General features: G+C 35.6%; 4 protein-coding genes across 5 annotated transcripts; 1 reads left to right on the plus strand and 3 right to left on the minus strand.

The window, feature by feature from the left end:
- Positions 1-1456: 1456 nt before the first annotated feature.
- LOC109108890 (rab-like protein 2A) lies at positions 1457-4605 on the minus strand. The gene is made up of 8 exons (XM_042775609.1): positions 4030-4605; positions 3917-3946; positions 3726-3805; positions 3432-3512; positions 2752-2862; positions 2552-2649; positions 2221-2304; positions 1457-2138 (listed from the first exon to the last, which is right to left on the minus strand). The coding sequence occupies exons 1-8, from the start codon at positions 4128-4130 to the stop codon at positions 2061-2063; spliced, it is 663 nt and encodes a 220-aa protein (XP_042631543.1). The 5' UTR covers positions 4131-4605; the 3' UTR covers positions 1457-2060.
- Positions 4606-6453: 1848 nt separating this feature from the next.
- On the plus strand, positions 6454-10466 carry LOC109109732 (E3 ubiquitin-protein ligase TRIM35-like). Its single transcript, XM_042775610.1, has 6 exons — positions 6454-6959; positions 7659-7754; positions 7847-8077; positions 8316-8338; positions 8427-8545; positions 9389-10466. Exons 1-6 carry the CDS (start codon positions 6555-6557, stop codon positions 9928-9930), a joined length of 1416 nt encoding a protein of 471 aa, XP_042631544.1. The 5' UTR covers positions 6454-6554; the 3' UTR covers positions 9931-10466.
- Positions 10467-10653: 187 nt separating this feature from the next.
- Positions 10654-13655, minus strand: odf3b (outer dense fiber of sperm tails 3B). Of its 2 annotated transcripts, none has more exons than XM_042775611.1 (6): positions 13545-13655; positions 12288-12492; positions 12087-12188; positions 11890-12011; positions 11675-11815; positions 10654-11157 (listed from the first exon to the last, which is right to left on the minus strand). In XM_042775611.1, exons 1-6 carry the CDS (start codon positions 13653-13655, stop codon positions 11065-11067), a joined length of 774 nt encoding a protein of 257 aa, XP_042631545.1. In that variant the 3' UTR covers positions 10654-11064. The 2 variants fall into 2 exon arrangements, with proteins under 2 accessions (XP_042631545.1, XP_018977541.1); XM_019121996.2 differs by lacking the exon at positions 13545-13655 and adding an exon at positions 12608-13348 and having other exon boundaries at positions 12288-12491.
- A 1369-nt stretch (positions 13656-15024) lies between these two features.
- On the minus strand, positions 15025-21590 carry LOC109109448 (protein tyrosine phosphatase domain-containing protein 1-like). The gene is made up of 12 exons (XM_042775613.1): positions 21463-21590; positions 20966-21258; positions 20009-20089; positions 19735-19853; positions 18788-18925; positions 18132-18697; positions 17163-17429; positions 16917-17033; positions 16239-16367; positions 16030-16110; positions 15497-15607; positions 15025-15389 (listed from the first exon to the last, which is right to left on the minus strand). Exons 2-12 carry the CDS (start codon positions 21142-21144, stop codon positions 15270-15272), a joined length of 1908 nt encoding a protein of 635 aa, XP_042631547.1. The 5' UTR covers positions 21145-21258; positions 21463-21590; the 3' UTR covers positions 15025-15269.
- Between the last annotated feature and the right edge of the window lie 125 nt (positions 21591-21715).

Below are 21715 nucleotides of genomic sequence, written 5' to 3' on the forward strand. Positions count from 1 at the left end.
CCAAATGCAACCAACTAAAAATAATTTTAAAAAACCTTCACAGTTTGTGCAATATGAATAAATGCTCTTTACAGTAATGATTATTTCTGATTTCTAAAGGGGAAACTCACATAGAAATATCTGGTTCATGTTTTAATTAAAAAATATATTTTTGAATAAGGAATTTAATTAAACATCAATTTTTTGCATGATGCATTTTTTAGGACAATGGTTACATTTTTATGCAAATCACGCATGACAAACATCTGTCCAAACACAATTGATGACTTAAAATCTGTATCAGTTACATTTGTTAGAGAACAAATACTTTAAAATCGAAATCATTTACAATCAGTAATTTAAAACAAATAATAATAATAGAGGGATAGTGTGTTTTGATTTTGCTGTAACATGATAGGTATGTTCTTGACATTTAATGAGATGCACTCCTGAATTTCCCACCGGTTTCACTGGACAGCTCATCAAACAGCTGCACGTGGAAGTGGCAATGAATGCTTTACACTTGGCTTGCATGTCCATTTGTCTCTCTTTGAGATGTCCAGTGAGTGGGTCAAAAAAATGAAAGCTGCACATTATCAGGTCAAGTGCACATAAGTCATTCGTCCTCATTTGAAGATAGAAGTCAACAGTGTTTCACAGCTGGATCTGTAATCTGACGGTTTGTACTTGTCAGTGATCATCCAGAGCAATCGCTGCTCTTTATTTGCTCTGGTTTTCACATCCACACAAACACACATTCATCTGCTACACTGAGATTGCATCATGGCTGTCTTCTCATCCATTCCTGAGAAGAGTTTGATCCTGTTCTCAGATATTCTTGCAACAAATTGCTTTAATATAAAAATCTGTTTAGTTGGCAAATAAGATGGACGTAAAATTTTAAATTTTAATATGAATTAATAAGGGAACATGCTTATCTTAAAGGGATACTCCACCCCAAAAGAAAATTTTGTCATTAATCACTTACCCCCATGTCATTCCAAACCCGTAAAAGCTTCGTTCATCTTCGGACCACAATTTAAGATATTTTGGATGAAAACCGGGAGTCTACTCTGTCTCTCCATATCACCGTATCTTCTGTATCAGCCGCGCCACAAGGATGCGCTGTTTTCTTTCAAATCAAGGCTAAATACATGTAGAAACAGCGCATGCTTGTGGCGTGGCTGATACAGAAGAGCATATGGTGATATGGAGAGACACAGAGGAGACTGTTGACAAAGGAATTGTTGAATAAAGTTACTATTTTTGTTTTCTTCTTCGCTTACAAAAATATATTCTCCTCGCTTCATCAACGTTACGGTTGATCCACTGATGGCCGATGGACTATTTTGACAATGTCTTTCATGCTTTTCTGGACCTTGACAGTGTAACTTACTTGGCAGTCTATGGGACAGTCACAGGCCTCCCGGTTTTCATCCAAAATATCTTAAATTGTGGTCTTAAGACGAATGAAGCTTTTACGGGTTGAAAGGACTTGGGGTAAGTGATTCATGACAAAATTTTGGTTTTGAAGTGGAGTATCCCTTTAAAACGGTATAATTATTTCAGCTTGTAGAGTATAATCAACTACCCTTATACAAAGATCAAGTACTTTACTGATACCAGTGAGCATCACAAATTGTTACTTGAAATGTGCAAATGTTATAAAATAGTACACTAAAAAAAAAAAGATTATCTGAGTGGTTCATAAATATTTCACCAAAAACTCCATCTGAAAACAAAAATATGTAAAATTATAATGACAAATTATTTCATGTTACGCCACAAAGCTTCACATTCCAGAGTTTTACAAGTTTTAAATCTGCATGCTCCACAATTTGTATCAAATCAAAGTTCAGAGTGCATTGTGATTCCATCATGTCAATCATCCGATAATGCCAGCTGTACATTCACAGAAGCATAATTTATTCCAAGAACAGACACACACTTTGAGTGGTGTGAGGTAGAGTTCTGCTGTTCAGGATGGTGAGAGGACAGCCATGATCTGAAGAAGTCAGTACAACTGCAGAAGCAGCGGAGACAGAGAATGAGAAAAGAAGAGGATGAAGAATGTGACGTGGTCACGCTGAGTCCGGTTTTCCCTGTTGTGTCTCCTCTTCTTTATCAGATGATTCTTCTTTTCTCTCTAAATCAAAGTTCTGCAAAATAACATGAATAAAATCGATCGGTAAGCTGCATCATGAAGAGTAAGCATTTAACTTAAAACAAAAACACACGCACCTCTAGCTCCCTCATGACTTCATCCATAAAGTCACTGGAGTTCTTCTTGTAGGACAGAGCCATCTGAATGGCATCTTTAAACACCTGTGGAACATTTACGGGACATCAAAACTTCACAGTTATTTGAACCCTAAAACATATTTTTTTATCCATTCCTCAATTAAAAATATTCATATTCACAAGATTCATCACAGCAAACAATGGCGAATGTATTTAATCCACGTCACACTAAAACAATCTGTTTTAAGAATTCAACGCTATAGCAGTTTTTTACTGAATGCTCTCCTGATATCTGTCTATCTGTCTAGGACGCTCTGCTTTGCATCCTCACCTTGACCACATTGGTCCCATCAGCAGCAGATACAAAGTAGAAGGGCAGACCTTGTTTCTTAGCGAAGTTGAAACTCTTCTGGGTGACCTTAATGTCAGCTTTGAAGAGCAGAACACATAAAAGGACAAAAGATAAGAGACATGCAAAGCGTGACACTGGCTAATAAAGCTCTCATCTGTAATCTCACAAGCCAAATTTACCATCTATTTTGTTAGCGACCACCACACAGGGAATCTCTGGACGGTACTCCCGCAGTTCTTTGTACCAATTTGGGAGATTCTTATATGTTTTTTTTCTGTGGATATAAAACATGTGGAAAGAGATATTTTTTTTTTTGTGAGATTTTTTGAGAGACTGTTTTTATAAAGAGTTTTCAAAAAAATAGTAATAATAACCTACACCAATTTTTTCCAAAAATTTTTATTTTTCACTTTTTAGAGGAGGTGAGTGTGTGTTGTTGCTGTTAAACAGCTATTAATCTACAACTACTGCAGCATAAAAATATAGATTTATTTCTCTGATTCATGCATGTAGTTTCAATGCAGTTATTAACTAAAAATAAAAACTATAAAACATACATTTAATTAATTGAAATAAAGATGGAATCAAATTAAATATAACAAACTTATTTTATTTCAATATTTGTTTAAAAATATTTTTACGCTATCGTACTATAATTGCTAAAAATAAAATTAAATTAAAGCTAAACAGAAATATTTTTAAAGCCAATAAAATTAGAGCACATCAAATAAAAAATGTAAATTATATCAATATAAAATATATAAATAAAAGGTAATTCAAAATATTAGTAAATAGTGATATTGATAACAGCAAATAAATAAAACTAAAATAAGACTGAGTGGTTTGCGACTGTCTCTTACCATGACACAGGCATGAGCTTTATGGTAGTAAGACGGGTGCATGCTTCGAAAACGTTCCTGCCCTGCAGTATCCCAGAAATCTGTCGTGCAGATCAACAAGTGCTTCAGAGCTCAGGTTAGACACAAGCCTTAATGGCATTAAAAAGTCATGACTGCTCCTCTAACATGAAAACAAAAACACCTGGCATTCCTAAATAATAAAAAAATGAAAACGCTAAATATGCAATATGGCCACCTGTTACATTATCATTCACTAAAATAATTTTTTAAAATAATTTTCATGCCAAACTTACCAACCAGGACAGTTTGTCCATTGATGGTGGTGGTGTATTTGTACAGAGTCAGAGCGTATGTGGAGAGCTGCTGAGGCCGACTGACACATTTCATTAAGAACCTGACAACTCTCGGAATCAATCAAACACTGACACAAACACACAGAGAGAGACAGATCTGACTCACATCAAATACCAAAGTCAAAGGATACTACCCGTCCATAAGGAACCTCTCCATAAGCCTGAAAAGAAACGATCAAAGCCTTTAGAAAACAAACCCCAAACGACATGACAGTGAAGGAGAGCAGTGAGACATTAAGCATACTTGGATTTGCCCACAGCGCTGTCTCCGAGGCAGATGATCTTGACTTGCTCATCAGCGTCATATTTCTCCAGGTCCAGATCAGAAATGCCTCTTACGTCCATTGCGAGACCAGCAGGAGTTTAACACTGAGCGTCTTACCGCAGCGGGATTAGATTAACGTTAGATGAGATGATGATGAGAGCCGAAACACTGCTGCTTTACTCCATCAACTCTGTTAGATGGCATTTAGTTCATCTTTACAAGCCGCAAAGCGAATAATAAAGTTTATTTCCCCAAAGATACGCCGACCGTGTCCGAATCTCGCTTTGGCTAGCTGGCTAATTAACGTTAGTTAGCAGATTAGCGTGTTGGCGTGATATCCCAAGCTAACTAAATCAATAATCACAGCGGAATATTGTCTAACAATCCCGTGCGGATGTATTTAAGGCTCGTCGTAAGTTTGTTCGCATTCACGGCTGGATTTCAGACGAGATAAACATCGCTATTTTGTGATGAAAATTCTCGGTTTGGTTCCAGAAAATTCACTGTGAAGCTGCACGACAACAACGCGTCTCTAAGCAACGCCAGGACCCATAAAGGGCCTGCTGGAAAGCGTCGGGCTGTCTTTGAAGATGCCTGTTTATTTTGGCTTTTTAATTTTAAAGTACTTTATTCTAATGACTGCTCTAAACGTAATACAGCTACAGTGGCATAAAGGAAATACTGTTATTACTGATAATAATACTACTAAAAATACAATATGAAATGGGATATAAAAGAATACATTACATTAAGCAATAACTTCTTCATCTATTTTGTGTTATTTTTTTGTGGTTATTATTGTTGTGGTGTTGTATAGTTTATTAATCGCATCCGAAATAAAATTTTGTGTTTACAAAATATATGTGTGTGTGTGTGTGTGTGTGTGTGTGTGTGTGTGTGTGTGTGTGTGTGTGTGTGTGTGTGTGTGTTTATATGTATATATAAATACATACACATGCATGTATAGGCTATATTTAAGAAATATTTACATGTATACATATTTACATATTTATATAAATATAAATATATATTACATATATTTCTTAAGTATATACATGTATGTGTGTGTATTAATATATATATGCAATGCATATGAATATACACAGTACACACACATATATTATGTAAACACAAACTTTTATTTTGGATGCGATTCATTGCAATTAATCAATCTGATAGCACTAAATTTTAAACATTATTTTTCTAAATTATCATTTATTTCTATAGGTGTAAACTTTGACCTATATTTGTGCTTTATTTTGGATGATATTAATTGAAATTAATAAGAATGTCTTCTTTGACAAATTGCCTGTCAGTAATATCAAACACAATTATCTTACTTTTCTGAGTGTGAGAAGTTAGAGAATGTTGTTTTGGTATCGTTTTCTTGGTATCGTTATTGAACAGTGGGGATAAGCAGAAAAGTATATAAATCTGCTTTTTAGACAGGATGATAGAAAAGGCTGTTTTCTTCTTTACCACAGAGGTCAGTGAGTACATGACTATAATGAAATAAAAAAAGCTAAAGAACAGATTGAAACCAGAAGGTTCCCACAAAGTCTATATAACAGGATAAACATGCATCCCTCACATTAAATATCTTTTTTGTTTGTTTTGATTGCTTCTATTGTCCTCATTTGTAAGTCACTTTGAATAAAAGCGTCTGTTAAATGACATCTGTTAAATGTAAATTAAAAATAATAATAATAATTATAATAAATCCATTAACCACAATTTTAGGTAACAAGACTAAACTAAATAAAATAAACTAAACTAAATTTAAATCTATTTTGAAATGCTGAAATAAAGCCAAACAAATAAGTTGGAGTACTAAAACTGAAATTAAAGTAAATTTAAGTTATACAGAAATCTAAGAATTTAAATTAATATAAAGTATATATTATTTATTATATTTATATAAATATAAAAAATAATAAAAATGACAAAAGAAAAAACAAAAATTAAACTAACATAAAAACTGAAAATATAAAAACGTGCTTCAAAATATTCATAAATACTATAACAGAATATAAATGATACTAAAATAACAGAGATAGATACTGTATAAAGTAAAGACAGAAATTGACCCCTACCAACATTGTTCAGAAATTTATGTTTACTATAGAAATTATTTTGTAACTACATTTTTTATGTTTATAAACTAGTTTTGGTCCTTATTTCTTTGTCACTATATATATATATATCATTTTTATTTATATTGACACCAGCACCAAGTGAAATTGTACTTGCTGAATAAAGATTCTAAAGTCTAATTAATTATTGAAATGAATAGGGTGTTACTGTAGAAAATTAGTGCTGTAAACAATGCATGGTTCTGCTGAAATGCTGTCTTTGCTCTTATAAGCTCCACCCTGATTTGCAGGTTTCTGGGATGTAAACACAGCTGAGAGACACTCTTGTGCTCTTTGACAGCTGGACCAGGCACACAAAGAGAGTCAGAGAGACACAACTTGTTAAAACATTTAATTGCATAGTTGGCAAAAATGGCCTGCAGACTGTCCCTTACAGAGGAGGATTTCTGTTGCCCCATCTGCTATGATATCTTCAGGGATCCCGTTCTCCTAGCCTGCTCTCACAGCATCTGTAACATCTGCGTGAAAACCTTCTGGAATCGGCGAGGAACTCAAGACTGTCCCATTTGCAGAACTGTGTCCTCCAACCCTAACCCACCCATAAACATCGTGCTGAGAAACATGTGTGATCTGATGAGAGAAGAAACAACTCAGGAGCCTCCTGTAGAGACGGTGGAGGTCTGTAGTCTTCATGGAGAACCTCTTACTTTCTTCTGCACTGAAGATCAAGAACTAGTTTGTGGGAAATGCAGAAATGCCAAATCACATAAGAACCACCGCATCCGTTCAACAGAAGACGCGTCACAGGAACTCAGGGTAAGAGCTCAGAGTGTTAGATGGAAACACAGTTTTTAACAACAGTCAGTTGCTTGGTTGAAATGATTGGCTTGTGGACTCTAGTCAGATTTCACTGATTGTTGGTGTCAGATTTAATGGACTAGAAATGGGTGAGATATGAAAGGTGTCTTGTCAAACAGGTCTTAGCACACTAATGGCCCTTATATGCCACTCATTCTCAGACTCACAAAAACAAAACTTCCGTGGGAACTTTGCTGATAAGTCAAATATAAACTGGACACTGCTGATCCATTTTAGATATGGGTTGTAACAAACAACTTGTTTAACAACATTAAACAAATCATCAGTCATCACGCTTAAACATCTGAGCATCATAGGCTGAAGTGGTGAGCACAAAAAAAGCGTGTGTGTGTGTGCTATATAGAAATATTTTATTAGTAAAAAATACTAACAAAAATTACAAAAGCACAAAACAAAATTACTAAAACTGAACATAAATGTTAATTCAAACTAGTAATTTTATAAATGTTAATAGTATTTAAATATGATAACAGTATATAAATAATAATAAAAAAAACACAAATATTCTATATGTCCGATATTAAAAATATCCCTACCCTGAAACAGCCTAGTTTAACCTAGTTTTTAGTTAAAAAAAAAAAAGTGACAACTTGCCCCAACTTTATTTGTCTCACATCTCTTTCTAACATTTGTTAGCAAGAGCTCCAGCTGAAACTAAAGGCCTTTCTGGAGAAACTCAGAGTCTACGAACAAATTAAACAGTCCTGGGATGAAACAGAAGAGTATATTAAAGTGAGTACTGTCCGGGAGGATATTTCAACATTAAAACAGTTTAACTATTGTATGGATATTGCAGCCTGAATTTGCTGATATTTTGTGTTTAGAAGCAGAGTCAAAACACCGAAACTCAAATTAAAGAGGCGTTTGACAAGCTTCACCAGTTTCTAGAAACTGAAGAGGCAGCCAGGACGACTGCGCTGAAGAAAGAAGAGGAGCAGAAGAGTGAGATAATTAAGAAGAAGACTGAGGAGATTAGATCAGGGATGTTATCTCTCTCACAAATTATTGAATCCATCGAAGACCAGCTAAGAAGGAATGACTTCACGTTTCTTGTGGTAAGAAGCCATACATTTCTTGAGCAGCAAATCAGCATATTAAAATGATTTCTGAAGGATCACGTGACATGATTACCTTTTAAAATGTATTAAAATAAAAAACAAAGATATTTTAAATTGTAATAGTATTTCATAATATTACTGTTTTATTGTAGTTTTGGTCAAATAAATGCAGCTTTTGTAGATTTTCTAATCACTTAATATAGATTCATCTTTGTTTTATCTACATTATTTCTAGAACTACAAGGCTACAACTGAAAGGTAAGATCCCCCCTCCCCCCTCCCCTCCCCCCCAAACTTCTGGTGAAACCAAACCCATATCAGTATTGACTATTAAATGTTGTTTCAGAACAAAGTGTACTCTGCGGGATCAGACCAGACCTTCAGGAATGCTCATCAATGTAGCAAAACATGTGGGTAACCTAACCTTTGAAGTATCCAAGAAACTACAAGCCAACGTCCGATACAGTGAGTACTGAGCAGATAAAATAATCATCTGTGCTACTAGCTGTTCACACAGAGATGCAGAACGCATTTTTGCTTTGAAAAAACTGCAGACGCGGAATCAGAATGTGAGATATAAACTCTGAATTCTGAGAAAATGTCAGCACTGTTAGACATAAACTTGACCCTTTGTTACTGTTATTACGTCCGACAAGCCATGGCACTCTCACGGCACACATTATGTTCTCAAAATAAAAAAGTCAAAATGACCTTTTTTTAATTTGTAATTTATTTTTTATTAATGGCCAAAAAAATAACTGTGAGATGTACTTTTAGAATTCAGAGGGAAAAAGTCAGAATTCTGAGAAAATAAAAGTCAGAATTAGGAAATATAAACTATATAATCTTGCAAGTCAGGAAAGAAAAATTGTATTGTATTATTGTATTATTAACTCAATTTTAAGATATTCAGTAAAGAATTCAGATGGAAAAAAAAAAAAATTGTGAGACGTAAACAATTCTGAGTAGGAAAATTCAGAAGATTTGACACTTGACTTTTTTTCTCAGAATTGGGAGTTTTTTCTGAGCTTGTATCTCAGAATGTCAAATAAAGAAAGAAAGAAAACCAGAGGTCAGAATAGTCGCAAATAAAAAGTCTCAATTACCTTTTTTTTATTCCATGCTGGAAACGGGCTTCCATAGTTATAAAAATGTGTTTAAAGTATTAAAGATTAAAGAAGTATTAAAAGTGTCGAGACTTTGCGTTTTACCCCATTCCACTGCCAGCGTCTCACATTTTACAAAGCAAAATGCATTGTGTGTGAATGTCTTAAAAGTGATTATACATCTCGATCTCTTTCTCTCTAGCCCCAGTAACCTTTGACCCCAACACCGCCCATCCTTATCTGCTCGTGTCAGATGATCTGACCAGTATAACTTACTCTGATGAGCACTTCCCACAGCTTCCAGCAAACCCAGAGAGATTTGATGGCTACACAAGCATTCTAGGTTCTGAGGGCTTTAACTCGGGGACTCACTGCTGGGACATTGAGGTGGGCGACAGCACAGCCTGGGCAGTGGGAGTGATCACAGAGTCTGCGTACAAACACAGACAGACCCCCTCCAAAACGGGTTTGTGGTATGTGGGCTTCTGCAACGGTAAATATGGAAAGGGCTGTTCTCCACAGATCCTCACCCTTCTACGGGTAACCCAGAGAATTCAGAGGATCAGGGTGCAGCTGGACTGGGACAAGGGCAAAGTCACATTCACTGACTCAGGTCGTGATATCGGCCTGCATATGTTTAAACACAGGTTCACTGAGAGAGTGTTCCCTTACTTTTATTGTCACTGTATGCAACAGCCAATGAGGATCATACCGATAAAGACAACTGTGGAAGTACACATTTAGAGCCAATACTACTTTTAAACTGGTAAAGTTCAGCTGATAGGTTAATCAATAATACAGCAATATAAAATCATCCTAAGAAGACAATAGCAAGTACAGTACTGCAGTAAAAAGTTACTGCTTGACTGCAAATGTTCAATCCACCTACACTACAAAAAATAAATAAACCTGAATCATTGTTGTGTTTTGGAGTAATGAATGCTTAAAGATTTAACTGACAAACTATATTGTTTGAAGTAAGATTGCATAAGTTTTTCAGAGAAAGTGTATTTTATTAAGAAAGACTCAATAAATGTATTACTGCATGAACCAAAATGTTTTATAAAAAGACTAAAAATAGAACGTAATAATGAACTACTGCACTGTCGATGTAAATATTGTTCCTGAATTGGCTGCTTTGCTTTGAGATAAGCTTAAATTTTCAGATGCTGTTGTATGACTGAAGTGCCAAGTAACAATAATAAAGTGACCACAATAAAGTATTTTGATTCAAAGATTTACTTTCTTTCTTGATTTACACAGTAATCAACAGTGCTGTTTGTCAACTTTATGCCATTCCAAAACGTAGTGAGCAGACATGCAAAAATTCAGCTTTGCCATCACAGAAATAAATCAGATTTTAAAATAGAAAACATTTATTGTAATAATATCTTCACAAGATCACTTTTTTCATGTGAATTTTTTTTTTTAGGTTAATGTGGATTTTTTTTTTTTTTTTTTATTTAGATATTATATAACTAGTTTTTAATTATTTGTTTTTGCTGCTAATTTTTATTTATTTGGAATAACCTCCATGTATGGATTGTAGAGTTGGGGTTTTTGGACTGCAATTATGAATGAACATGTACTTGTCCTTGGTTAAGGTTTTGGACTCTACAAGGTGGAGTCAGACCCAACACTATTACTACAGTATTATTGTGTCTGTGATGTGTTAAAATGCTAGTCTAGGTAGACTTGGTTCACTTGGTTTTGGAATGGAGCTTATTTCTTATATTGTGGCAGCAGCACAAATATGCATCTTGGAGCCTTTTTTACTGAAACACCATTAATTCAAGTTATATGTTTTAGCAATATTAAGACATGATATGAGAGACTATAGCTTGCCTAACAGAATTCACTAAGACCGAATAGACCCGTTTAATCAGCCCCATCCACAATTATGGGAGCAATGTACTCCGAGTGACGAATTCCAAAGGAATAGCTGGGAGCTTTGGATACTGTGAAAGTAACCTGTGGAGAGAGACAAAGGGAATCATTTTAGTATACTAATTCTTGTTAATTTAAAACTAGTTTCAGAAGACAGCATTGCAAAGCTAGAAACTAGAGTTCAAAAGTTTGGTGTCTGTAAGGTTTTTTTTTTTTTTTATGTTCTTCTCCTATACTCCCCAAAGCTGCATTTGACCAAAAATACATTAAAAACAGTAATATATTATATTATAATTTTTTTTAACCACTTAAGCTCTGACCCAGTTGGATGTTTACTCTTTGGCATCCCCTTTAACCACCGAATTGGCTACTTGTTTTTTACTGCAACCAAAAGCAGCTGTGGCTAAATAGAACAGCTGGATTCAATAGGCATGAAGATGCTATTGAAAAACATAAGAACCAGGGATATAAGTAATGAGAAAACTAGTGCTAAACAATTAAATATGCTTAAACTCTATCAATGTGTCTGACTGCTGCTGATTTATATGTATATAAAACATGGATGTCAGTGCTGGTGGTCTTGAATCTTAAATGTACAGACCCTTTCTGGATGGTGGGCTCCAGGTCCAGGTTTCTTTGTAATGTCTCCAGGAGTGAAGTTGCGTCCGGTGATGCTGTACTCAGGGGCCTTGTGTTTGTACACACATGAATCCACCACTTGATAGGTCCCTGGGCCTGGAGTCTGAGAAAACGAACGTTATCATCTTTGCAAAGTACGTACAAAGAGGTAAATACTGTAAAATGATGTGCCCACACCTTCCGTAGATCTTCATGGAAGCTGCCGATAGCACTACGACCACTGAAGGAGACGTTTGGGGCCGATGCTTTATTCACAACTCTTGACCCCAAAACTGGGGGAAGCATGTACGCAGCTGGACCTGGAGACAAGATAATGCATGAAAGGAAATGGACCTGTTCCTGTAGTGTTGCTGTGTGGATCTGTGGGAATCTACCTGGTGTTTGATCATTACGGAACAGTTTAGTCCTTGCAGACAGAGAGAACGCAGGGGCCAAGTAATAGGTGGTCTTTGTTGCGTTTTCAGGGGAGTAACTTCCTGAAAGAATAAGCAAAAGCCAGCTTAACTTTACTCTGTTCTGCCATGTACTACATTTCAGCACAGCTACAAAGCTTGTGTTTATGTTGTGTAAAAGACCTGGGCCAGGAGTCTGGAAGGGCTGAATATCCTTGGGTCGGCCATAGACAGAGTATGCAGGGGTTCCATCCCGACCCACCCTGGTGATGTTGGAGGGAACGAGGTAACCAGGACCTGGGGAAGAGTTGGCATGTAAGCCACGATGACGTGTGCCGAAGCTAAACGCTGGGCCTTTCTGCATCCGTGGGTCATGGTTGTTCATTCCTGTGTAGTGCACAGAAATGCCTCAAAATCACAGCAGGGCAATAATTTATCACCTAAAAATAACATTTAGAAATGGTTACAGGTCCTCCAAATTGGAACTTTGTCTTTTCTCTTACAGGTATTTCCAGATTGCACAAGGGAATCAGGAATCCAGGAAGGAAGGAGAATATCACACAGGTTAGTAGTGACTAGCAGTCCTAGTCATTGATGAGACCAGACACGGCCTGTGTGTGTGGTGCTGGCTTTTATGGAGAGTTGATGAGGATGAAAGCAAACAGATCTGGTGATTGTGAAGTGTGTGCCAAGGAGGATTGTGGGAGTATAGTGTGCAGAGATGATAGGTAAGGTGACTGGTGATCCTGACACTGGGTGTATTTATTGTAAACTTTGTATTTATGTACCTACTAAATATTTTGGGGACAATTTTGTACCCAGAAGTCAGCTTAACCTTCTTTTTGGGGACGTCATCATTTGTAAGTAAGAAGTAAATAAAAAAGTGTTTTAGAAACTGTGAAAAATGTTGAAGGTTTTCTCTTATGGTCAGGGTGTGGATTAGGTTATTGCATTTGAAAATAGCTGTATATAAAAACAGTATAATCTATGCAATGTACCCAATTGTGTGTGTGTGTGTGTGTGTGTGTGTGTGTGTGTGTGTGTGTGTGTGTGTGTACCTGTTTAGCTATACTTGTTAGGGCCAAATATCCTCGCTTTGTGTAGTGAAATATACGACAAACAACAAGTGGGGACATTTTACCTGATTTCACTAGTTAAAAAGACTCACAAAGCAGTCAAATAATTTTTATATTTTTAAATCTGGTGATTTGCAAAGGTTTCTGTGAGGGTTAACTTTATGGGTAGCGATCCGGTCAGGTTAGGCCAGGTTTTATATATTTTGATTTGTATTAAAAACCATTGGAAGTATATAAGATGTCTTCATTAATATAGTGAATCAAGTGTGTGTGTGTGTGTGTGTGTGTGTGTGTGTATACCAGTTGCCCCTGGCAGAGCATATGTTGGCCCTGGAACCATTGGAAGTATACAAGATGTCTTCGCAGTTGCCCCTGGCAGAGCATATGTTGGCCCTGGACTGTTATACATTGCAGCGATGGGGCCCCTTGGTCTGTGGGGCCTCCAAGGACCCACCCATACTTCCACAGGTGACATGTCTGTTGAAAAAAAATATATATTTTTTTTCTTTTTACAGAATTACTAGAACTGCTTGTTAAATAATAATAATAATAATAAAAACCTGAAAAAGTGTTAAAAAAATAACACATGAATATCAGCATTTTATGATGCAAAGTAGCCTTTAACTTCACGATCCTTACAGATAAGTATGGTAGTTTTCTGGAAGTGATGACAGGTACTAACACGTTACCATGACACTTTTTTGTTTAGTGTAGGCTGCTGCAAAACACTTAATTTGCATTTAGTCTCATTTCATTTTATCATACAGCTACATAACTGGTAACTGTTGCGAGATATGTTTTCTGTAGCAAAAAGCATAAATATAAACAACAAACGAAGGAAGCAACTTACCTTAACTGCAAGATATTAAAAAGTGCGTGAATTTAATAGACTTCCAAGTGAGTTTGAAAGAAATACTCGTTTTAAACCAACCTGGTGTAATATTATTATCTCTTAGAATGTGTTCAGTGCGTTGATGATTTTTAGATGTGAAACGATAAAAATGTACACTTAGATAACTTAAAACGACAAAATTGCGATGCTGACTTACAATATATGCACAAAACTATTATTGACAAATAAAGGTAAAATAAAGTAATAAATGTAGCTCGTGAAGAGCTCTAATCAAACTCTCAGCTGCTGCGACTGTGTTTGATTGTGTATCATTCTTTCTTTTAAATCTCTATGACGCCGTCGCCATGGAGATTCTTTGATGTCATTTTGAGTGACATTCCAGCGGCTCTACAAGCAAATCAAACTTAATCCGTGCAGTGTTGTTTATTATTTGACAAATTAAGGTATAACTAAATTCAACAAGTGCTCTCCTTAGAGATATTTCAAATGCTAGTTTAATACACACATATTGTATTAGGTTCCTCTGTCTTTAGACCAGATTACACTACTTTAAAACACTTATAAAACACATTCAACAATGTTTCATTAGGCTATATACTATAATTTTATATAATTATATAAATCATTAATTAATGTTTCATAAAACATATCTAAAGTAAATCAGTCAACACTATATATATATATATATATATATATATATATATATATATATATATATATATATACATTCAACAGTGTTTCATAAAACATATCTAAAGTAAATCAGTCAACACTTAGAAATCACAATATTTTAGTTTAGAAAGGAGAGAGAACATTTTTTGTTTTGTAAAATGTTGTTTGGAAAAATGTATGGGAAACCAATGATGAATTTGAAAATATCTTATGTAGGCCTAATATATATTATGTGATGTGACACTTCCAAAGAAAAAAATAAATAAATACATTTAAAAGATACACATTTCACAAAAATATGTTTTAATTGATACCGCAATACTCTTTTGCAAAAATGGCTAGAACAGTTCATTTTGCAGATGCCCCTTGGTTTGATATTTTGTTAACTAATACAAAAACATTCAGACAGTTTTATACATGATATAATACGTGTTTAAATATTTAAAAGGAGTACTGTACATTGAAATACAAATCAATAACTCGATCAGTCATTCAGTTATACCATCAAACAATGGTTCTTTCTCCAGATATCTTTAATGGTTTTTATTAGTTTAACCACTGCTCCTAGCACTTTGTTGATGGTGTTGTAGTATTTGGGTAGTGGTTGTGTAGGTACTGCTCTCTCATTGTAGCTCTGAGGACCCGTAACAAGATGTTGTTTCTCTCTATTTCCTCTGGAGGGCGCTGTTGTAATACAAAATCATGCAAAAGTGACTAAAATACTTCTATTATTATTTTTTTTTAACTATCTCTATATTTGGGAAAATTAGCACATGTACACACACACTTACTCTTGTTAAAGCTCGAATGAGTCTCTGTAGTATAGCATGTTCAAACTGAGGACAATGAACCGCCACATGACCCACACAGTCCAGCAAACAGCAGATGGTGTGCCGCTGATACTAAAACAACACAGAATTATAACACATGAAGCTGTCAATTGTTGTACAAGTTGTACAATACTGGAATATGGAAAAAACTATTCAAATTCTTCTACTTTCTATGTTTCTTCAAAATGCAGTTTCTTTGTAATTAATCACATTAATTATTAATATGTAGATAATTATTTTTTTGTCAAATTTCCTAGCAGTTTCTGAGTGAAAATTGTTTCTACAACAATTAATTTTTTTCAGTGTATAAGATTTGAAATATGTCATGTGTAATGCACAAAAAAATTGTAATATACATTTTAAAACTGGTTAAACAGCCATTTCTAGGGGTTTTATGCTTATAAAAATGCATTCACAAATTGTACATAATACAGTTTAACTTCAAACCACGTGTTGTAGTGTTTTCTGTCATAATGAGTTCAGACTTTTTTCACCTTTTGCAGTGAACTAAGGGGGTTCTTTGCAGGCCAGGTTGAGGTCAGCCTCTCTATGTCATCTTTATTGAGAACAGGATCCTGTTATGATAAAGTGCAACAGCTAAAACACTGCATATGAAACAATGAGAAAAACCTTTCTTAAAAGTATAGTTTTAAACAGTTCTTAAGCATGTTATGTTTATGTCTTGTTTTCCAGAATCTATTACTTGCATCATATTGTTTGAATAATGTTGTTTTGATTTTTGAAGTTTGGTTTTTAAAGGTGTGCTCAGAACATCTGGATCTGTTTCCATGACAAGTGTAGCCCAGCCACATTCACTCAAGTTGAGCTCATCCTGAGGAGCATTAAAACAGGGTAAAATCTCTTACATTAACAAAGCATTTACTGACTGAACTGGCTGAACATGGGATAAAACAAAATGATCCAGCAATTATGAATACCTTTTGGTAACTTAGAAAGTAAGAAATATGTCAAATATGTACAAAAATAAATAAATACATTAAAATTAGAATACAGAATACAACAAACAAAATTCTAACAAAACAATGATGGTAAAGTAATACAGACAGAATTAGGAGACTGCTAGATAAATAGGATTAAATGTAAAAGCCAATATGGTTATCTGAGCAATTTTAAAGCAAAAAAAAAAAAAAAAAAATGAAGAAAAAAAAATACAGATTATATACCATGATTTAAAAAAAATGTTTTTAAGCATTGTTCTGTGTAGGCTCTATATCTGTACATGCAGTCATATGACCTATGAAGTGAACCTTGAAAACATAATGTATTACTGGACCAAAACTCTTTGTCAGTCCTGAAACTAACAAGGGTGTGGATCCAGGAACATATTCTACTTGTCAAAATCAAGTCAAACACGCTTTACCTGCAAAACCGCTGCTTTTTTCAATACAGTGTCTAATGGAAGGCGCTGTTGTGCCATTGCTTCAGCGACGGCTCTTGATAATGATGATTGAACTGATGTATGATACTCCAGCCGCAGCTTAAAGTAAAACATCCACAACAATTGCACGGATTAGAAGTAATACAAAATAAAAGTTCCCAAAACCCTTCAGGCGGTGATGTAAGATGCAGGAAAAACGGTGGATATTTTATTTGATCTCACACTGACCTCGATGTTTGAGCTGTACTTTAGATAAGCTTGAGGTTTCTTGGTTGTGCATTTCGTCTTCTTGTTCACAGTCTCATTATGTGGGTGAGGAGCTGATGGTGGATTGGGGCTGCATTTCTCTGTCTCATTGCACTGGTCTGTCATCGGGGTGTGAGGAATCTTTTGGGATTCTGTTGGGATTCTCTGATCTTTTAATGGACCAATTTCTCCATTGCTTAATTTATGGTGTCCACCAGATTTAGGAGAGTAGCGTGAGAACATAAAATCCTGGGTGAAACAAAAGGATTTCATATATATATATATATGATTTAGGAGAGTAGCGTGAGAACATAAAATCCTGGGAGAAACTGTATGTTTTTATATATATATATACACTGTATATATATATATAACGGTCTCCTCTGTGTGTGTCTCTCTATATCACCGTATGCTGCGTATGATCTTTTGTGCCATCCGCGCCACAAGGATGCGCTGACCGGTGACAAAGGAATGTCATTATTTTTGTTTTCTTTGCTTACAAAACGTGTTCCTGTCGCTTCATATAACACAGATTGCACATCTGATGGCAGATGGACTATTCTGATGATGACTTTCATACCTTTTCTGGACCTTGACACTGTTATTTACTTGGCAGTCTATGGGATAGTCTCAAGCCTCCAGGTTTTCATCCAAAATACCTTAAATTGTGTTCTGAAGATGAACAAAGCTTTTACGGGTTTGGAACGACTTGGGGGTAAGTGATTAATGACAAAATTTTCATTTTGGGGTGGAGTATCCCTTTACCATATTAGTAAATGTTGAAATCAGTATAGAGAAATATTAATAAATGCTTTAGAAGTATTTATATTGTTAGTTAATGTTAACTAATGTAGTTAACTAATTTTAACAAATGGAACCTTATTGTTATTTATTTTTATTTTCAAAAATTTCAAAATACAGCAAATTTTATGAAAACTGATTGGTTCTCACCTCAATGATAGTAATCTTGCTGAGATCTGACTCGCTGTAGCTTCGCTTATTTAGAAGGACGTCTCTCTTTCTCTCCAAGAACCCAAATGGCTCATCCCAGGACTCGCAGGAGTACGCTCTGCATGAGCCTCTCCTTTCCTTCAAAGCAGGCAGGTTTCTCTTCAGAAGTGTCACCTTCACTGCCTTCTTCAGAGTCAAGATTTTCAGCCTCTTCTCCAGTTCTCTCTGGACCTCCGGAGGACTGGGAGCCCCCTGGGTGAGAGCGATCAGCATGCTGCAGAGGACGTGCAGGATCTTGGGTGTGTGTTTGAGGGTTCGGGCCTCGTCCCCGTGCAGTAGAAGGGCCTGACGCAGGAGATACTGCCGGAGACTGAAGGAGGAACCGTGGCGCATGTTCAGACATGGGTATTGGGCCAGCTGAGGGCCCACCAGCCGGGCGAAATCAAACACTAGATTGATCTGGGATCGTGTCTGGATTGAGCGAGGCCTTTTGATCCGAACATAGTGGACAGCTTCACTAGCGCTGATTCGACAGGTGTAGACCAGATAGCATGCGATAAGAACACCTGTAAAGCAGGGCAGATATTAAGGACTTCACTCAAATAGAATATCACTAAATTTAGACTTAAAGGAATAATGCATGAGTTGCAACTTGCCTGTCCTTCCCAGTCCAGCATGGCAATGAACAGCCACCTTTCCTTCCTGCACAGAGAAGGCCAAAACCTTCACGGCATCCAGCATCCCCTCCAGAGATGACACACCAAAATCAGACATCCCAAAATTATAGAAGTAAACTGTCAGACAAAAAGGAACATGGTTCAGTAATCCACCAGTTAATTTATTGCTGAACATTCAGGTATATTTAACCTGAACATTAAAAAAAATTATATATTGAGTGGAATGGAGATTGTGTGTTTTATTGTTTGTAGGACCAATACATATATGTTTCCATTTTAACATGATAATATATATATTAAATATGATAATATATATAAAGTATAGATTTATTTTAAATAAATTAGCTTAGTATTCATAAAGGATGCATTAAATTGTTTTTAAATATGTTAATTTATTAAAATTTTTTTTTTTTTTTATTTATATTAGTTTAGTATTCCTGAAAGAAAAGATATCACAGTTTCCACAAAAATATCAGTCTATGAAAAATATGAAGCAACACAACTGTTTTCAACAGTTGATGATAAAAACAAATATTTCTTGAGCAGCAAATCATCATATTAGAATGATTTCTGAAGGATCATGTGACACTGAAGACTGGAGTAATGATGCTGAATATTCAGCTTTGCATCACGGGAATAAATGACATTTTAATATACCATAAAAAAGAGCATTAGCAAAACATTACAAAACCTGACCAACCCCAGACTTTTGAACAGTAGTGTATTTAAAACTTGATATGGTAATGAGAATTAGGAATGACACAATGCAAAACATCTTCAATTTCTTATATCATGTTTTATATATCAAGTATTATTAATTTATTTTTTATTTTTTATTATTCTAGGGTGTAATATGAAACAGACATGTGCTTGACTGATTTTGCAAGAGGTTCCACTATTATTAGAAGTTCATGACTTTGGCTCACTTTGGCTGTCCATAAAGATCTGAGGTGAATATGTGAACCCACTGCCAGGGTCCAGAGGAGGGCCGCAGTGAGCATGTTCCCCGGGGAGCTGCATATTAATGATGGATTTAATGTTGAACCTGTAAGCAAGTACACAAGCGTACACACACATACACACACTGTCACTTATTAATCAGAAACAGACTCACACACACACACACACCCTCCCCCCACTGCAGAGCGTAAGTAAATATTAAACATCTTTTAAACAAAGACTATATTAAATAACACTCACTGTTTGAACTGCTCTATGATGCAGTATCTCTTGATGAGATATGTAGAAGGTCGTGCCAATGCAATAATGTCATCGGTCACCCTAAATACAAAGTGATTAATGTAAGGCAAAGAAACAGGAAAACATTATATTAAACATTAGTTTTAAATGAACAGTTTCTCATTCTCACTCATATTCAGTTCAAATCTGACAGGTTTGATGTCATTGGTTCTCTCACATATTTATTCCTGTTAGTTTGGTGTCTCTTCTAACACTAGGTTATATGTCCACATTGATCTGGATCAGTTCGAAAACACTTTTTTTTTGGCCTTTCGTCCACACTCAGACAATGATTTTGTCCACCAAAACAGCTTTTTGAAGACGCTTCCCAAGTCTGTAAATTTAGAAACACTGTTTCACACTGCATTTGTGGACTGTGGAAACAGAGGCATTCGAAAATGGTTGTTGTGCCTGCTATTCACTTAATAATAATGTTGCTAAAAAAATAAATGTTGCTTTGCACAATCTTCAAATTGCATTCATGCAAAGACAGAATATTTACTCGTAATTGCTGTAATTGTAATTGGCAGTTGTGTTTTTAGACCATACATAGATCTTAGTCACAGTAATAGCACCATATTTAATTTTTGACAGGAATGAAAACAAGGCTGAGGGAATAAAAAACTGTGCGATTAAAAGGAATTTAACTTTTGTGCAACAATATACCGATTGTTCAGCTGACGGAATTTATTTCCAAAAAAAACCCCATTAAGCTAAACTTTAAACTAAAGTTGTGAAAATTGCATGACGTTAGACCTTTACAGTGTGTGCCATTACAAGTGTTTTCAGACATATCAGTATGGATTAAAAATGCTAGTGTGGATGGAGAGTGTTTTGAAATGAAAATGCCATTAAAAAATACATCCAGATTAATGTGAATGTAAATCATTCAGACAATAGAAACGCTGTAGACCTCACCAGCTGGAGAAGACACCTTTAATGGCCTGTTGGCTCGTGCTCCAGCACGCCGGACCCTCATACCGGCAGTCTCTCCCCCCACAGGCGAAAAGACAGATGATCTTTGAGGGAATAGCCTTCACTAGACTCTCCCTGGCTTGAGAATATGATGGTCTGGGCACTGGAACCTGTGGAGTCATGGAGGACAGGAGAGAAACTAACAGCAAATGCCTGGTTCTATATGCACTAATGGCTTAACATTTAGCAGGCCACTTTGTGGATGAGCTGTGCATTGGGAAAGCAGCTGAGGAATACTATAGACAGAAATATGGTAAAGAGATAGAAAACATGCAGTAAGTGACAAAACATGACAAATTCCACTCACTACACTCACAACACACAATAATCAATAACTGCACCGGCGCCATGTTAGGTGACCTACATTTTAAGCCTGTTGATATATTCATGGATCTGTACTTTTATTTTTTGATAATTCTGCCAGACAAAAACTGACTTACCCACATGGCTCCATCCAAAGAAAGGGTTAAAGGTGAAATGTTTACATGTAGATTCCATAATAAACATGTAGAGAGAATCTAAAATGGCTATGCTGCATACAGAAACATGTCCATGCCTCAAAGCTGACCCAGCGATAGGTGTCTAATCCTTATTAAGTGTCATTAACACATTAGTGGATAGATTCACGATTCATAGTAAGCCTAATTATATAACGCTGAGTCTGGCAGTCTGTACATACAATATACCTACCAA

Source organism: Cyprinus carpio, chromosome A18, assembly GCF_018340385.1.
Source record: "Cyprinus carpio isolate SPL01 chromosome A18, ASM1834038v1, whole genome shotgun sequence".
In the NCBI taxonomy this organism is placed as follows: Eukaryota; Metazoa; Chordata; class Actinopteri; order Cypriniformes; family Cyprinidae; genus Cyprinus; species Cyprinus carpio.

What these genes read in the sequence shown, in the direction of transcription:
- LOC109108890 (XM_042775609.1), bottom strand. Translation starts at nt 4,130, where the DNA reads ATGGACGTAAGAGGCATTTCTGATCTGGACCTGGAGAAATATGACGCT. An exon ending in AGGTTCCTTATGGACGGGTA is followed by an intron (nt 3,806 to 3,916) that starts GTATCCTTTGAC and finishes GAAATGTGTCAG; the next exon opens with TCGGCCTCAGCAGCTCTCCA. An exon ending in TGGACAAACTGTCCTGGTTG is followed by an intron (nt 3,513 to 3,725) that starts GTAAGTTTGGCA and finishes TCTGCACGACAG; the next exon opens with ATTTCTGGGATACTGCAGGG.
- LOC109109732 (XM_042775610.1), top strand. Translation starts at nt 6,555, where the DNA reads ATGGCCTGCAGACTGTCCCTTACAGAGGAGGATTTCTGTTGCCCCATC. An exon ending in TACAAGGCTACAACTGAAAG is followed by an intron (nt 8,339 to 8,426) that starts GTAAGATCCCCC and finishes ATGTTGTTTCAG; the next exon opens with AACAAAGTGTACTCTGCGGG. An exon ending in ACAAGCCAACGTCCGATACA is followed by an intron (nt 8,546 to 9,388) that starts GTGAGTACTGAG and finishes CTTTCTCTCTAG; the next exon opens with CCCCAGTAACCTTTGACCCC.
- odf3b (XM_042775611.1), bottom strand. Translation starts at nt 13,655, where the DNA reads ATGTCACCTGTGGAAGTATGGGTGGGTCCTTGGAGGCCCCACAGACCA. An exon ending in ATGCTCTGCCAGGGGCAACT is followed by an intron (nt 12,493 to 13,544) that starts GCGAAGACATCT and finishes GTGCACTACACA; the next exon opens with GGAATGAACAACCATGACCC. An exon ending in TCCATGAAGATCTACGGAAG is followed by an intron (nt 11,816 to 11,889) that starts GTGTGGGCACAT and finishes TCGTTTTCTCAG; the next exon opens with ACTCCAGGCCCAGGGACCTA.
- LOC109109448 (XM_042775613.1), bottom strand. Translation starts at nt 21,144, where the DNA reads ATGACTCCACAGGTTCCAGTGCCCAGACCATCATATTCTCAAGCCAGG. An exon ending in AGTACAGCTCAAACATCGAG is followed by an intron (nt 17,034 to 17,162) that starts GTCAGTGTGAGA and finishes TTTTACTTTAAG; the next exon opens with CTGCGGCTGGAGTATCATAC. An exon ending in ATTCAAACAATATGATGCAA is followed by an intron (nt 16,111 to 16,238) that starts GTAATAGATTCT and finishes TTATCATAACAG; the next exon opens with GATCCTGTTCTCAATAAAGA.